The 15,960-nt window shown below is 35.1% G+C and overlaps 1 protein-coding gene across 3 annotated transcripts in view; it reads right to left on the bottom strand.

Moving 5' to 3' along the window:
• The window catches only part of LOC140062841 (adhesion G-protein coupled receptor V1-like), a 63,891-nt gene that overhangs the window by 3,254 nt on the left and 44,677 nt on the right, over positions 1-15,960 (bottom strand). For 2 of the 3 annotated variants that reach the window (XM_072109205.1, XM_072109206.1), the window contains 26 exons: positions 15,795-15,860; positions 15,552-15,648; positions 15,125-15,238; positions 14,715-14,896; positions 14,021-14,200; positions 13,537-13,783; positions 12,400-12,561; positions 11,925-12,259; positions 11,424-11,717; positions 11,007-11,152; positions 10,614-10,815; positions 10,346-10,452; positions 9,674-9,790; positions 9,318-9,425; positions 8,954-9,028; positions 8,415-8,582; positions 7,737-7,899; positions 7,402-7,569; positions 6,842-7,069; positions 6,248-6,364; positions 5,157-5,238; positions 4,722-4,860; positions 4,456-4,613; positions 2,153-2,274; positions 1,336-1,557; positions 501-560 (listed from right to left, as the gene is read on the bottom strand). In XM_072109205.1, coding sequence (XP_071965306.1) covers positions 501-560; positions 1,336-1,557; positions 2,153-2,274; positions 4,456-4,613; positions 4,722-4,860; positions 5,157-5,238; positions 6,248-6,364; positions 6,842-7,069; positions 7,402-7,569; positions 7,737-7,899; positions 8,415-8,582; positions 8,954-9,028; positions 9,318-9,425; positions 9,674-9,790; positions 10,346-10,452; positions 10,614-10,815; positions 11,007-11,152; positions 11,424-11,717; positions 11,925-12,259; positions 12,400-12,561; positions 13,537-13,783; positions 14,021-14,200; positions 14,715-14,896; positions 15,125-15,238; positions 15,552-15,648; positions 15,795-15,860 — 4,059 coding nt within the window. The remainder of the gene's footprint in view (positions 1-500; positions 561-1,335; positions 1,558-2,152; positions 2,275-4,455; positions 4,614-4,721; positions 4,861-5,156; positions 5,239-6,247; positions 6,365-6,841; positions 7,070-7,401; positions 7,570-7,736; positions 7,900-8,414; positions 8,583-8,953; positions 9,029-9,317; positions 9,426-9,673; positions 9,791-10,345; positions 10,453-10,613; positions 10,816-11,006; positions 11,153-11,423; positions 11,718-11,924; positions 12,260-12,399; positions 12,562-13,536; positions 13,784-14,020; positions 14,201-14,714; positions 14,897-15,124; positions 15,239-15,551; positions 15,649-15,794; positions 15,861-15,960) is intronic. The other variant, XM_072109207.1, reaches the window with a different exon arrangement.

The following is a 15,960-nucleotide window of genomic DNA, read 5'->3' as shown; positions in this document are numbered from 1 at the left end:
TCAAAATTGACTTGGCATTTTAGTAAATTACTTTAGTAAATTACGTTCAATAAATCTATAATTATATTTTCATTCCTAATTCAAATGCAAAATGTGCAAAATAGATCAAAAACTATACTCGTTTTGTAGTTACGAATATGACTGGTGATATTCGTCAACACGAATACGCTTTACGAATATGAAATGGGGATCAGCTCAAAAGTTTAACAAATGTGTGACGTATCTGTTTTCGTTATCGTATTCGTAAGGTTGCGAAACCTCCCTATTGTAACTAAGAATAGTAACCCAACTACTCAAAACATTAAACAAAATATATAACTACATGAAAACATACATACATCATAATCAGTAGTTTCGAAAACAATTACACATTAATAAACCAATTAACATTACATTAACAGAGTAAAGTAAGAATAATAAAATAATGAAAAATGCATGTGCAAGCGGAATAAAAGCAAACACATACAGGAACATATATGAAAGCAACTTAGAAACATCACCTTTTGTAGGGGTGGTGGTGGTGGATGGGGAATTTGAGAAACAGAAGAAGACGGCCGAACCTGTTGACAGAACCAGCAATTCATTTAAAGGAATTGAAAAATTATAATTGTTGGTGCATTTAATTAATAAAAGTGAATTAATATAAAACAAATTTGGGTAATAAAACATTAAAACAGTATATTTACAATGATAATAATATCAGAGATTTGTATTTCGCTAATTCCTGAAGATCAGTGCGCTTAATGATTTATTATACTTTATATAACAACAATGATACAATTGTATACTAACACAATAATTATTACTAATATGAATCTGGTATGTATGATGGGAAAGTACAGCAATAATGATGTGATAACGGTGAACTATTGCAAAAACTGCATGAAAACTCCTCTCTCAAATTGACAGTGGTAATTAATATACATGATTAAAATACCATGAATAATAAAATTGTAAATAAATAACAAAATGTGGATATTGATCCAAAGCATTTTGGTATAAGTCTAACCAATTTCTTATGAAAATTCAAAAAGCTTTAGGTAACTCAATGAGAATGAAGTAATAATATGCAAAAACCCCAATGCATGTACAATGACTTACCTAGCATTAGTATAAATTATTCATATTAATGATCAATTAATTAAAAATTCTATTAATAAATAATACTAACAATGATTATTCATTCTTCAAAACATTTCTAATGTTTAAGGAAAAAAAAACAGAAAAAAAAACTTGATGTTCCATTCAATTTCAAGCATAGAATAATTCTCATGGCCAAAGGTCAAAGTTCGAATTAATGTATGGCATAAGTATATTGGTATTAAAAAAACTTACATCTTCAGTGGCTAGCATAGCTAACCTAGCTTGGTCTGCCTTTGACAATGATGGTGGACGTGATGTTTTATTGACACTCACAGCATTACCTGCTCTGTCAAACTGGCTGCTCTCAAGTAGCATAACAGTGTTGTCGTAGACGTAGTTAGGTGAGTAGTTGCCTTTAGAAGGACGGCAGAGTTGGTTGCGTAGAATTGTGTAAATCAGAAACACAAACAAACCCTGTAATAAATGATGAATAGATTGCATGAGTTAATAGATTGAGGTTTAACAATAGGCGGTAGCAATGACATTGGTATGGGGAAAACTTATAGAGAAAGCCTTTAGGTCTTTAAATAAAGGTGGTTTAAAAGATGAATCAACCAGGTATTACAATTGTTTTATATAATAATAATATTAATACCACATTTATATAGCGCCCTTTTCATGAGTAATCATGCTCAAAGGCGCTTTACAAGCATTATTACCCCAGTATTTTTTTGGGATCAAACACGTATGGAAACATACTCCCATAATGCAGCCGGTAACCAGCGCAAAGTTGCGTCTAGATCTAACTGGGTACCCATTTATACACCTGGGTGGAGAGAGGCAACGTAAGTAAAGTATCTTGCCTACGGATACAAGCAATGCGGCGAGAGTTGGATTCGAACCTAGGTCTGACGATCGGTAGTCCAACGTCCAACACACTGCGCCACACGCCCTTACACGCCCTTATACAGTATCCCTAACTTGAATTGGTGTATTCAAATTATTAAGGCACAGAATGACTAGTTTATAACCATGTAACTTAACACAATGCCATTATAAAAATGCATACCATAATCAAATTGAAGAGGACTAATAATACAAGCATCCATTGTTTACTGTAATACATGTGTAAGCCTCCAAACAACCATGTAAGAATTAACAGCATCCAGAAAATCAGCAATAACCGAACCTCTGTAGAAAAAACAAATTAGCATTAACAAAATATATATCGTCGATTTGAGTGGCCGAGCAGTTAAGGCAGGTCACCACAATCATAGAAATAGAATCGGCACAGGTTCAAGGCACTCCTCGACCATTGTTCTGGTGGTAGATTGTTCTTGGATAAAGATTAAAACTGGGAGTCCAGTGTACACATCAGCTTCTGTGCACTTTAAAGAACTCAGTACATCTTTCAGAAGGGTAGGACGTTACCAAGGTTGCTGTGGACAGACGAATGGGTGCCGTTTGGTGGCAGCAGTCGACACGAAGGAACCCTTAGGAGAGAAGACAGTTGTGGTATGTGTCGTCCACACCTGTGTGCAATTCTGCCTAGTTCAAAGGCAGGTTATTCCTCAATTTACGTTTACATAATACTAATCTTAACCAAAAAATAATTCAAAATAAGTTAGAAAGTAAAGGTTGAGATTTCAGTCACCTGATACAACACAAAAAATAAATTAATGATTATCTGTTTGTGGTAGGCACACTCATCTTCTATGCTTACACGCCAATAAACTGTAGCGCAATATTATTTAGTAGAATTAAAGTAAAGTACCTGTACACCAGATTTAAATTATGTTCAAATATTCATACATATAAAAAATGAAATGAATGAAAGTAAGAGTCCAATAGCTCGAAATCATACCATACATGTCCAAAGTTAGGGAGGGAGGGTAAGAGAAAGAAGCCGGTAGGAGTGAGTGGGACAGGACTTGAACCACTAACTTACTGGTTTTACACCTCACCGGTGTCTTTGCAATTGACTCTGATACATGACCACCTGGACTGGCTAAAATGTATTGAAGTTGTTTCACACAAATTATATTCTTACAAATGTATTACAATAAAAATTGAAATAGGCTTAAGCATGGGTCTAGACCCTTCCGAAGTTTGCTCTAAAGATTAGGAGATTGATAGGCTTAAGCATGGGTCTAGGCCCTTCCGAAGTTTGCTCTAAAGATTATGAGATTGATAGGCTTAAGCATGGGTCTAGGCCCTTCCGAAGTTTGCTCTAAAGATTAGGAGATTGATAGGCTTAAGCATGGGTCTAGGCCCTTCCAAAGTTTGCTCTAAAGATTAGGAGATTGATAGGCTTAAGCATGGGTCTAGGCCCTTCCAAAGTTTGCTCTAAAGATTAGGAGATTGATAGGCTTAAGCATGGGTCTAGACCCTTCCGAAGTTTGCTCTAAAGATTAGGAGATTGATAGGCTTAAGCATGGGTCTAGGCCCTTCCGAAGTTTGCTCTAAAGATTAGGAGATTGATAGGCTTAAGCATGGGTCTAGGCCCTTCCAAAGTTTGCTCTAAAGATTAGGAGATTGATAGGCTTAAGCATGGGTCTAGGCCCTTCCAAAGTTTGCTCTAAAGATTAGGAGATTGATAGGCTTAAGCATGGGTCTAGACCCTTCCGAAGTTTGCTCTAAAGATTAGGAGATTGATAGGCTTAAGCATGGGTCTAGGCCCTTCCGAAGTTTGCTCTAAAGATTAGGAGATTGATAGGCTTAAGCATGGGTCTAGGCCCTTCCAAAGTTTGCTCTAAAGATTAGGAGATTGATAGGCTTAAGCATGGGTCTAGGCCCTTCCAAAGTTTGCTCTAAAGATTAGGAGATTGATAGGCTTAAGCATGGGTCTAGGCCCTTCCGAAGTTTGCTCTAAAGATTAGGAGATTGATAGGCTTAAGCATGGGTCTAGGCCCTTCCAAAGTTTGCTCTAAAGATTAGGAGATTGATAGGCTTAAGCATGGGTCTAGGCCCTTCCAAAGTTTGCTCTAAAGATTAGGAGATTGATAGGCTTAAGCATGGGTCTAGGCCCTTCCAAAGTTTGCTCTAAAGACTAGGAGATTGATAGGCTTAAGCATGGGTCTAGGCCCTTCCGAAGTTTGCTCTAAAGATTAGGAGATTGATAGGCTTAAGCATGGGTCTAGGCCCTTCCGAAGTTTGCTCTAAAGATTAGGAGATTGATAGGCTTAAGCATGGGTCTAGACCCTTCCGAAGTTTGCTCTAAAGATTAGGAGATTGATGTCTTTCATATTTATATACGTATACAGTAGTATACATAAATAAAATTAGTTTTGGCAATAACTAATTGTAGAATACATATTGCTATACCTAAACTAACATTACATATAAAAACTAACATTACATATAATAACTAACCTGTTGTATTGTAGCTACCCATGTAGACATCATCGTAACGCTTCCATTGTGGTTTCACAAGATATGCTTGAATAAACACCGTCATAACAGCCATGATACATAATACGACTGGTCCAACAACACTGGCAAGCATTGCATTTACACTGGGCATAAAACAGCTGTAAAGAATAATATCACTCCATGAACAGGGTAGACTTGAATCCGAGTGTTGATTGGCTAATGCAAGATGAGGTGTAAATGTTATCACATCAATGGAAAATACTTACATGTCACCATTGCCGTGAACATCCCCATAAATAACCTCTGGGTTGGTCAAATTAATGAGTAAGCTATCTTGATGGAACGGCCAGTCAAATATGGAGTAAGTAATAATGATGTAAGCAACGATTGCAACCGCTGGTGTACCTTTGAAAAAAATAATTGTTTAAAAATAATGCATTCAATCAATGAAATCAATTTGTAATAAAATATTATAGAAAAGTCCTCTTCTAATAACAAGAAACTCTGACTTCTTGAGGTCCAGGGGGTCGCAAATTCTTTTTCCGCATTAAAAACACAAAATACTCGAATTTCTAGATAACTAGACATATTAGGCAATCCTAAAGGTGTCTGGTATTGGGAGAGTTGGCTGTATTACACTAAAATTATACAATAGTTTAAATCTGTTTTAAAATAAAGATAAACTGAGTAAAGTAACTTACCCCATCCCAAAACAAAAAACAGGACATAGAACCGGTCTGTGTGCTCATCATTCAAGACAAGAATCTTCCATAAATTTATTGACTAAAAAAAATTGTATATTAATTAACATTTTGATCAAACATATTAATGAAATGAGGTATTACAAAATCATAATGGTCAACTTTATTCAGCATAGTCGTGGATCATTTATGATTATTTAACGAAGTCCAGGTGAGATTATGCTATTAATCCCATCCCCTTTATTTGCAATGTATGTAGATGCAATCATGATTCCTACTGTATAAGCTCTAAAAGCCATGCAGAAAATATTTAAAACATCAAGGTTTGTTAATTTGGGGACATTTTGTATACAGTAGAACTCCTCCTTTGGGACACCCCCCTTGAGGGACACTTGTGGGACACCCCTCTTGAGGGACACCCCTATTGAGGGACACTTGTGGGACACCCCTCTTGAGGGACACCCCTCTTGAGGGACACCCCTATTGAGGGACACTTGAGGGACACCCCTCTTGAGGGACACCCCTATTGAGGGACACTTGAGGGACACCCCTATTGAGGGACACTCCTATTGAGGGACACTTGAGGGACACCCCTATTGAGGGACACTTGAGGGACACCCCTATTGAGGGACACTTGAGGGACACCCCTATTGAGGGACACTCCTATTGAGGGACACTTGAGGGACACCCCTATTGAGGAACACTTGAGGGACACCCCTATTGAGGGACACTTGAGGGACACCCCTATTGAGGGACACTTGTTTGTGTCCTGAAGGTGTCTTAATAGGGATTCTACTGTATCTATAAGCAAATGGAAGGCAAGATAGGTTTCATAACAGCTTTTATCCACCTGCCATTCAAGCACTAAATGCTTTTCAGTAGAGTGATGCGACACTATGAATTGTAATTGTTTTCTGTTTTCGTATATCTCGGAGCAAACATAATTTCTATGTATATTTGATTTGCATATGACAATAAATGGAAACAATTTTCCATAGATAAATGAATGAAGATATAGGGAAAACACATACGACCCAATAATTAAATACCAAATAATGATTGCTTGCATTTTTTAGTGGCAGTTTACTTACCTGTACTAGCATCCATATGAACTGAGAAAGGAAGAAATAATGTAAGATGGCACCCAATGCTGCACATGATTCTGATGAGACATTGTTACTGATATACGCTGAAACTACAAACACGATCTAAAACAAAAAACATAAATCAAATATATATAGCGTGTGAGTGATATATGTTCATAAATTTACTTGGCAATTTTATGGTATATCATTATTTATTTTGCAATAAAATAGTAGTCCTTTCTGAAAACCATATTTCATATAGTGTAAAAGGTAAAGGTAAACTGGGGCTGTGTAGTATTTCGAGCTTTTAAAACCGGCAGTTTGACAGGCTTTGCAGGAGGGACCTTGAGGGAACCTGTGATGTCACGGAACAGGCACACAAGACGCAGAAATGGATATTGAGACAATCATATCTCATAAAAATCGAAACAGCTTATAACTGGAGGCATAGAAGACAGTCAATCTCTCATTTCACTATTTCAAAAGCTTCCTATCATCTGTCTAAAAACGTGCTTTGCAACCATATGAATAAAATAGCATATATATCTGAGTAATCATCTGCGATGAACAACATTATGATGACTTTAATACTTATCTTACCTCCGTTGCCATGATAGCAAAGATGAGATGCATAAGCAACTTGGCAGCAAACATTGTATGAACTGAGCAGACATGATGCGCTAACAGCGCCATCAGGAGGCAGACGATGGTGATAAAACATGAAATGTAAATGTAGGTATTATAACCAACCAGATCATCCGTCTCTGCTAAGACAGCAAACGCAGATAGATGGTCACATTCACACTCGACATAACCAGTCTCAATACGCTGTGAAATAAATGTATTCATAATTGGGTATCGGATAACATTACTATAAATCAATTAGCTTCAATGAAATGAAAATACTAATATCTATAGTATTGAGAGCATGCTTATTAGAATAGTTCTTATTACAATGAAATTTTTATTGGACTGATAAACTTACTCATTGAATGGAAACATAATATATTTGGGCGAGCTAAACTGTTCAAATGAATTTGTTATAATAATAATTATTGTAATAGTGACTGGCTATAGTTAAATATATATATATATATCTTTTTATAATAATTTATGGTGATATCATATATGATATTTTGACAATCACAATTTTCTATTACCTTGGCCTCACAGAAAGTAGACAACCACCTTTCTGATGGTCCGTTGAAGATCACACACTCTGCTCCTAGAGGTGTAACTCTAGCATCTTCAGTGTAAACACGATATGTTACTGGATTCAAAAGATTACTGAACTCATCTTCACGCCCTTTTATTCCAACAGACAAAACCTAAAAAAATAAATATCAACAAAGAAATACGTAAATGTTATTTGATGCATTCACGTCTACAAAAACAGTTGTAATTCCAAACTGTATGAAAGAAAATTTGTTAACATCCTACAACAATGTTGTCCTACAAATAGCTATTATCCAACTGAACCAATGTGTATATGTACCTGTTGATTAACTGTAGTGGGCTCTGTAAGTCCATAGAACCATTGTTGAGAACTGTATTCAATAAAGTGTATATCTTCACAAACGCTTGCAGGAACATCACCTCTACCCACAGAATTATCTTCCATCAGTAAGTTGCTTGGTAGTGCAAATGTATTTTTTCCTCTGTAAATATTAGTAAATTATTTATAATTTTTTAATACAAATGTTACATTTACATATTTAACATCTTGATGATTAAAAGAAAAGGATAACACAACAAAAATAACACACAATAATAAAATATACATGTGACTGTTTATATTTAGATTTATTGCCAAGGATAACCATAAGCAAATTCATTCACTATCCTTCATAAGATGGTGATGCTGTTCATAAGACAAACATATACACAAGATGCTCAACATAAACAAAGTCTAATTACAAGTCTTTGAGAGTGGAGTTGTAATTTGTCATTCGAAAAAATTCTGACATGTGACAGGACTTTTACCCACAACCCTTGGATTGGTAGCTGAGCATCATAACCACTAAGCCACAACTCCACTCAATTTAATCACTTAATCTTGATTTGAATGCAATTTATGTGGCTTTATGTGTATGTTTATAGAAAACTTCTTTGTAGTTTCTTTCTTCTTCAGGGCATGTTTTAATAGCATTAGTTTTATAATACTGTTACTGACCTTCCATTAAATGAATGTCCATTTATACTATCAGGAAGCCATCGAGCAACCTGGACATATGCCAGTGAACACGAGTCTAGGATCTTTGGTTGAACGGTTTCACAGTCGGCATCTGTTAACAGTGTGTAAGCAAATGAGGTGAAAGATTCGGCCAATCCAAAAGCTCCCCTATAAAAGATATAAAATAACATGATGTATAATGTAATTACAAACACAGTGTATGTGTCTTAAGACTTCAATTGTAGCTCTGGGCTTTCAATTTCTATTTGCTATTGTAGCAGAACAGGGGTCATGAAATAAGTTTCTTTCCAACAGATTTGTGGTGACTGCATTTGAAAAGCAGCCTCTGAGTCCTAAATGTTTTTATGGGCCTACCACATAGCCTTCAACATTCACAGTAGGCATGTGATAAAACAATGAGCATCCATGGAATATTTGATCCACTCCTCTAATTAATTTTACTTATCAAATTCCAGTTCCATACAGGTGTGATCTTATAATACAAAAAGTTGATAAATAAGACAGTTATTGTTTCTAACCTGGTGTCAGATCGGTCAGGATTCATGAGCTCACAGTAAACATCCATCATGTCTTGTTGAAGATTGGCTGGTAGCCTAACATGAAAGAAATTAAAATACAAAAACATTATTTATTATATGTTGTTGTTGTTTTCAGATTTTCTGTTCATCATATGTATTGTAAGGGCCCTCATGAGCTTTTGCTTCTAACGAGGATCACAGTTATTCTTAACTAAACAAATGTAAAATGAATGAATTTATTTTGAAATGAGATTTAAAAAACAAAACAAAGAAAACCAATTTAAACTTTACAAAACAGTTGCCGTAGATGGGTAATGTTTAATAGTCCAAGTGTGGAATCTTTAAATTAAAGCATTGTACTTACAATCTTCGCTCAGCCTCCCCAATAACATTGTTTAAAGTTTCTATGGTAACAGCAAGTTGTTCTTCTGTCAGCTCATTTCGAATTTGATTCATAACAGACTGAAGAATTCTAAAGAAATATCAAATAAATATTTGAATATGATTAATAGTACAGCTAACTAAAAACTCACTTTGTGTACTGTTCCTATAATAAGACCTACACATTGTAAAAACTAATGTGTGGGCCCTTTATCATGACACCTCGATACTTGTATGAGCTTATGGCAGTGTCCTCCCTGAAGTACAACCCAATATTTGCCACTGTCCTTTAGATAGATCAATGCAATGGAATTGATAAGCAAGCCTGTTCACACTCACCTATTTATACCATCATCAGACAAGTCTGTCAAAGCCTGTTTCCATGTATCCCAAACATCATTGGTGTCCTCATCTTCAACAAGTGTTATGTATGCTGTTTTTTCTTCTTCATCAATGCTATGAATACAGAAATATTACGTACATTTATAAGGTTGAATATATCAATACCATATTTACAGATTATTAATGTGTGTATTTCAGTAAAAAGCCAAAAAATATATCTTTATATACCAGGGCCATTGCAACTAGTACAGTTTTTTTCCAGGACACAATCATTATAATTATTACTAATGAAATATTGATGAGATTCATCAACAAAAATTCATTAAAATGTGACTAAAGTAAAAGAGTTCTTGCATCTGCACCACATGGTTATTGACTGTTAAGCTTGGTTCCCACTAGAACGTAACGCAAGGACGTAAACGCAACGCAAGCGTTTTAACCAATGACAAGCGAAGTTATAGACAGTTAGCAATCACAAGCGAAAAAGCCATCGCTTGTGATTGGTCAATTCACTTGCGTTGCGTTACGTCCTTGTGTTGTGTCGCTAGTGGGAACCACGCTTTAACACCCACCACAATGCTTAGGTGTAACTTGTAGAAAAATGATTGTTTTGTACTGTTCTTATTTGAGTGCAGTGATTACTGCATGAAGAATACTCAATTAATTTACCTTGCTCCACCAGTGGGATTGGACAGTACCACCTGAAATTGCTTTGGCCAAGTATCAGACGATGCAGGTGTTGATGACAAGATTATGATGTCAATAGATGCACTCCTCTGTAAAATCAAAGGGAATAAAAGAGTATTTATTGGCCAAATATTGAAAATAGTCTGATTGTATTAACTTTCCTTGCAATTTAATATAATAACAATTACATACATCTTCCAACTAGTGTATAAATAAAGAAAATTCTATCTAAAAGAACACATTATGTTACCTGCCCTACAGCAAAACTAATGACTCCTTCATCAGGTGCATAGTCAGCATCTTCAATAGCAGGTTGAGTCTGAACTCCACCCCATTCTATACTGTCTGTAAGCTGTCTTGTACTCCAGCTGATTGTCACCTCCTTTGTACTACCGCTCTCCCTTTGGACTGTCAGGCCTACTATGTTTGATTTGTAGTAAGTTGATTGAATTCTGTTAATTAAATTATTTATATTAAAAATTCTGAATTTGTTACACTGATACAGCCAGCAATATTTCCATTGACTATGCGGTAGAATTTAAGGAACTAAACAACATTCATTAGTATAATTGTGAATACTACACAAAAGCAGAGAATCTTATTTTAATGATGATTCATTGCAAAATCTCAATACTACTCTTACCTTGTTTCTGTAGAAAATCTAAATATTCCGTAAGGATAGTCACTTTCTAGCACGCTAATGTTGGCATATTTTGCCTCTTCCTGGATGACTGCACCTTGTCCTACCGACAACAATTCCACCAGAAAAAAGCTGGCAAACTCAGGTTCCTGTCAAGAAAGCATACCAAGTATAAACATTTGCATGCAATTTAAATTTCTTTCCATAATGATGGTTGATGTCTCCAGATTATTTTAATGTTGGCTTATTTATCTGTATATTAACTATATGTTTTTGGAACTGAAATATTAATCAACTTTAAAATATAATTTTTATTTTATAAAAGCAAAACAAAGAAAATAAACTCCATGTTGTTTCATAAAAGATCTACAAATGTGGATTACTTTCAATATTGAAACAAACTTTAGTTACAAAACTTACATCATCTTCCTGTAATGTGATTGGTAGTTCACACTGAGCTTGACCTGAAATGCAAATTATTTGACCTTCTGTAGAAAGCAGTTGTTCATTTAAACCTTCATCTGTTGGTGTTGCTAAGCTCTTGATAGCTCGCCAGTTCACAGTCACATTGTTAAAGAATGCTGAGCCTCGGTTTAGATAAAGAATAACAGTGGGTGCTAGATCTTCATCTATGGTTGTCTGCCTTGAACCAGATGCAAAGCCTATCTCACCATTGTGATCATCACTGCCTGCAATTGTGATCATACTGAATCCCTAAGAATAGAAATATAAGTACATTAAATTAAAATACATATTTAAGAGAGAATTTACTATTAAGAGAGAATTTACTATTACTATATTTAGTAAATAATGAAGTGTCAATAAAGTTGAATTGAGTTGATGTAGTAAAAAATAATAAAACATGACATCATAGTATCTGTCATAGATGATTCAAATTGAAAGATTTCATATTTGTATTACCTTTTTTCCTCCATCAGTTTGACCTTGAGCAATGCGAGCACCTGTTGCTGGTTGTACAAGGTATACAAAGAACACTTCAGCAGGCTCTGCTAGATTATCATCATAAAGTTTCACCTGGAATGTCTCTTCAGTCTCACCCCCAAAGAAGATCAGCTCTAGCTCAAATGCTTCATAGTCAGAGCCTTGTGTTGCAGCATTTGCATTCAGCTGAGCATCTGCCAAAGCATCACTTATTGTATTGATAGTATCTGTTTGAGGGCCAATGAGGGCATCCTCCCAAATCTCTCCACCTCCTACAGTTCTGACTGTTATACGCTGCTCAGTGAAAGATCCACCTATAAAAAAAAAATAATGTTATATATTGGCCAAGGCTTAATGGGAGAAAGCTGAAACATATAATAAGATGACTTCACATCAAAGATATAGTATGCTCTATTTGAATGATAATCTGATCTCTGAAAAGCTATCAACATACCTGTTCTGATGGCTGCCAGTGTAACCAGCTTAAATGATCCATCAATGCTTTCTGTTGTTTCTACAGATTCAGGTGTCAAGTAGAATACACCATATGGATCATTGCTGGCTTCTATTGTTACTTCAGCAACAGGGTACAATGAACTAATCCGTGGACTGATACCTATAACAAAAAAAACAAAAAACATTAAGGTATTATTATAATAATAATAATAAATGGGAGAACTGAGAGATGATCATCGTCAAAACTAGCCTTTTGATGGAATGGCATGGTAAGGATGTTATTTATGTTTTATATTCACTGTAGAATTATTTGGGCATTTGGTTCGGAATCATCGACTTTATTTATGTATTGTCATTTTTGGTTTGACACATATATATTACAGTGCATTTAATACATGTTAACTGTTGATTTTATTTACAAATGTTGCGTAAATATATTAATTATTATTTTTCATTCTTCTTCATGCTCCTATTGCATCTTCCATGTATTATGTGATGTTCTTCGGCGCTTAAACAGACACCCAGGCCTCCTAGGCCTAGTAGACGAAGTACCGCATCAGGCAACGCCACCGGGCGGGCGGAGAGACACGAGCACATCGAAAAAAAAATTCCAAGATTTTGCGCCACTATCCTTCGGAGCCGACGCAAACCACTCAGCAAGTGTTTGAAAATTAAAAACAGGAATATTATTCAATGATTTTGTGTAGTTAAATTCACGATTTATCCAACATATGCAACATTTATGATGCACCTTGCAACAAAAGCACTCGGCAGTCGCCATTTCGCTATGCTTCAACACGCACTTAGGCGAGAGGTGTTCGGTTTGTTTACAAATCTATACCCACTATTTCTGATTGGTCGCGAGCGCGAAACGTGTCTATTATTAAATTAAATTTTTAATTAAATAGATGTACTTAAGAAAACATACAGTAGGGCATCATAGGGACTATCCTGTGAAATGAACCAGGGAAAATATATGTTTTACCACTATGGCTAATCTCAATTCTCTAGACACATCTATTAATACGGACCCCAAAGGCGTCCATTGAACAGGGGTTTTACTAGTAAAATATCATGTATTTGTATGCTAGGTCAAAATATAAATAAGTAAAATGATCTGAAAGCTATTGCAGACCTGGTGCAGAAGCAGTTGACACTCTTGTACTAGTGATGTTGACAAAGAACACCTCTGGTAGTTCAGGATTCTCTTCCTCAATTAGAGTTATAAAGATTGTTGCAGAACGCTCCATGTTGCCAAAAGTAACAGCGCCATCAACGATCTCCTGATAGTCTTGTCCAGGTAGTGCAGTGTAAGCGTATGTGATGTAACGAACCAAGATGTTGTCAAATGTTCCAAGATTTCTCTCAAGCGTTAATGAAATCTAGAAGAAAATAATGTGAAAATATGAATAGGATGATTGATATTTTAAAATAATTTAATATAGTATTTAAACATTTATATTCATAATTGTTATGCTTACCTGGCTGTTTTTAATTTGTATGCTGTGCTTGGGAAACCAACATTTTGTTTGGCCTACTTTAAAATGCTTTAATTAACACATTTTATCACAACACACAAAGTTATAAATTTGTAATATTATTCACAAAATTAGGCTTACCTGTCCATTAACTTCAGTTACTGACATTGATCGAGAATTATCTGCAAATCCAACAACACCATGCTTTTCAATTTCCGCAGTGATATAACCATCCCGGAGGCGAGCTCCACCATCAACAGACGTGTCGATAACGTTGAGAAACACAGTAAAGAGCTCCGAGGCAGAAGCAGTTGGATTAAGCTGTATCAGAATGAAATATATCATTTGCAAATTAGTAAAAGCAAGAGTTATTTTATATAATATATTATATACTTATTATTATTAACAGTATTATTATTAAGTATATACTATAAAAACTTGGTAAAAGTACTAAGTAGTATTTGTTTTAATGTTGTATACTAGAATGGCTTAAACATTAAATGGCAATGAGGCACTGCATACAGAAAATTCATATTTTGTTCATGCAAATAATTGAGTCATGGTTTTATCATTGTTAACATACAGTATTACAAAATATACATTATTCTCAATTTAGGAATTTTTCTAAGGATAGCCATAGTGATTTCATTCAATGTCCTCAAAGGTAGTATCCCAAAGATATACACAGGATGTTCTACATAAACAGTCTTATTATAAGTCTTATTAAAAGTGTGTGACTGAAAGGCTTGAACCCAGGACCCTGGAATCGGTAGACAAGCATCTACTCTACTCCAAAAAAAGATGGACAGAAAAAAAGAAAGGAAAGGTAGCTTACTAGTATAGAAATAGTTTCGACAGCTTGTCCATCATCAAACACCACTTGACCATTACTAGGGATGATGTTACCAGGAGTAAATCCTGCTGGTAACTGACCTGGTGGGTAGCCAGCTGTCCAAGACACTGTCATGCTGCCGTACGAACCAATTCTCTCAATGGTCAAGAAAGTTTGGTATGTCTCTGAAAATGTATTCATAAGACAGTGTAAATAGGTTGCTTTTAATATTAGGCAGCTCACATTTCTTAAGTCATTAATTCTAAAACTGCTTGTTTTTAGTTTTCCCAATTAGTTTATAGCATTTAGAAAAGAACGACACAATGTATTTCTTTCTGCTTTTAAAAACTTACTACTGATGCTAATTTAATCATGATTAATTAAAATATCAATTAAGATTATATTCAAAATACCTTCATTCACAATAATTTCATTTAAATCAAAGCCCACAAATGAGTTTGCAACTTCTTGCGTCACTAAGATTGTGGCAGAACCACCACCAGGCTTGACCACTGGAGGAATGTAAGCTGAAAGTAAACAACCATTACGAATAATAAACACTTTTTACTCTGAAAATGCATGTTTTATTATTTCAAACATATCGCTAGACATCAGCGACTATACGAGGCATTTTAATAAGGAATGTGCAAGACAACAATCAAGAGGAGGGCAAAAACTGATATGGATGGAGTAACAGCAAATAATGGATGTAAAGATTTAAAACAGTTTGGTTGGCACATGATCGTTGGCACCGCTTCTCTGACATCCTGAGCCATATATAGGATTGTTTCAGACACAGTTATATAGCCACTTAATAGGATACTAAAATTAACAACTTACGAACTCCCACATACTCCACAGATGTCAGACTAACGGTAAACGTGCTGTCTCGAGCTAAAAATACATTGTTACTGACCAACAGAATTTCAGCAATACACTATAAAAAAAGAAAATGAAAATAATTTGATACGTATGAACATAATATTTACAACATGTAATAAAAAGTGATTTTCTTCAAATCTTTTCACAACTAATTTTGGTGTATGGAATTTTATGTTGAATAACAAATTGATAAAAGCTTACCTCTGATTGGCCATTGGAACAGACTACAGTGGCAGTGTTTTGTATGTATTCGATTCCTGGCTCAGCCTAAAAAATAATTAATTAATAGTTAATTATTGCCATACATAGGATTTATAAAAGAGGGTTATAACTGAAAACTGCTCATTTGAACAAAGACATCCTAAAT

The sequence above is a fragment of the Antedon mediterranea genome, chromosome 11 (assembly GCF_964355755.1).
Source record: "Antedon mediterranea chromosome 11, ecAntMedi1.1, whole genome shotgun sequence".
NCBI lineage: Eukaryota > Metazoa > Echinodermata > Crinoidea > Comatulida > Antedonidae > Antedon > Antedon mediterranea.
This window is presented reverse-complemented; position numbering and strand designations above follow the sequence as displayed.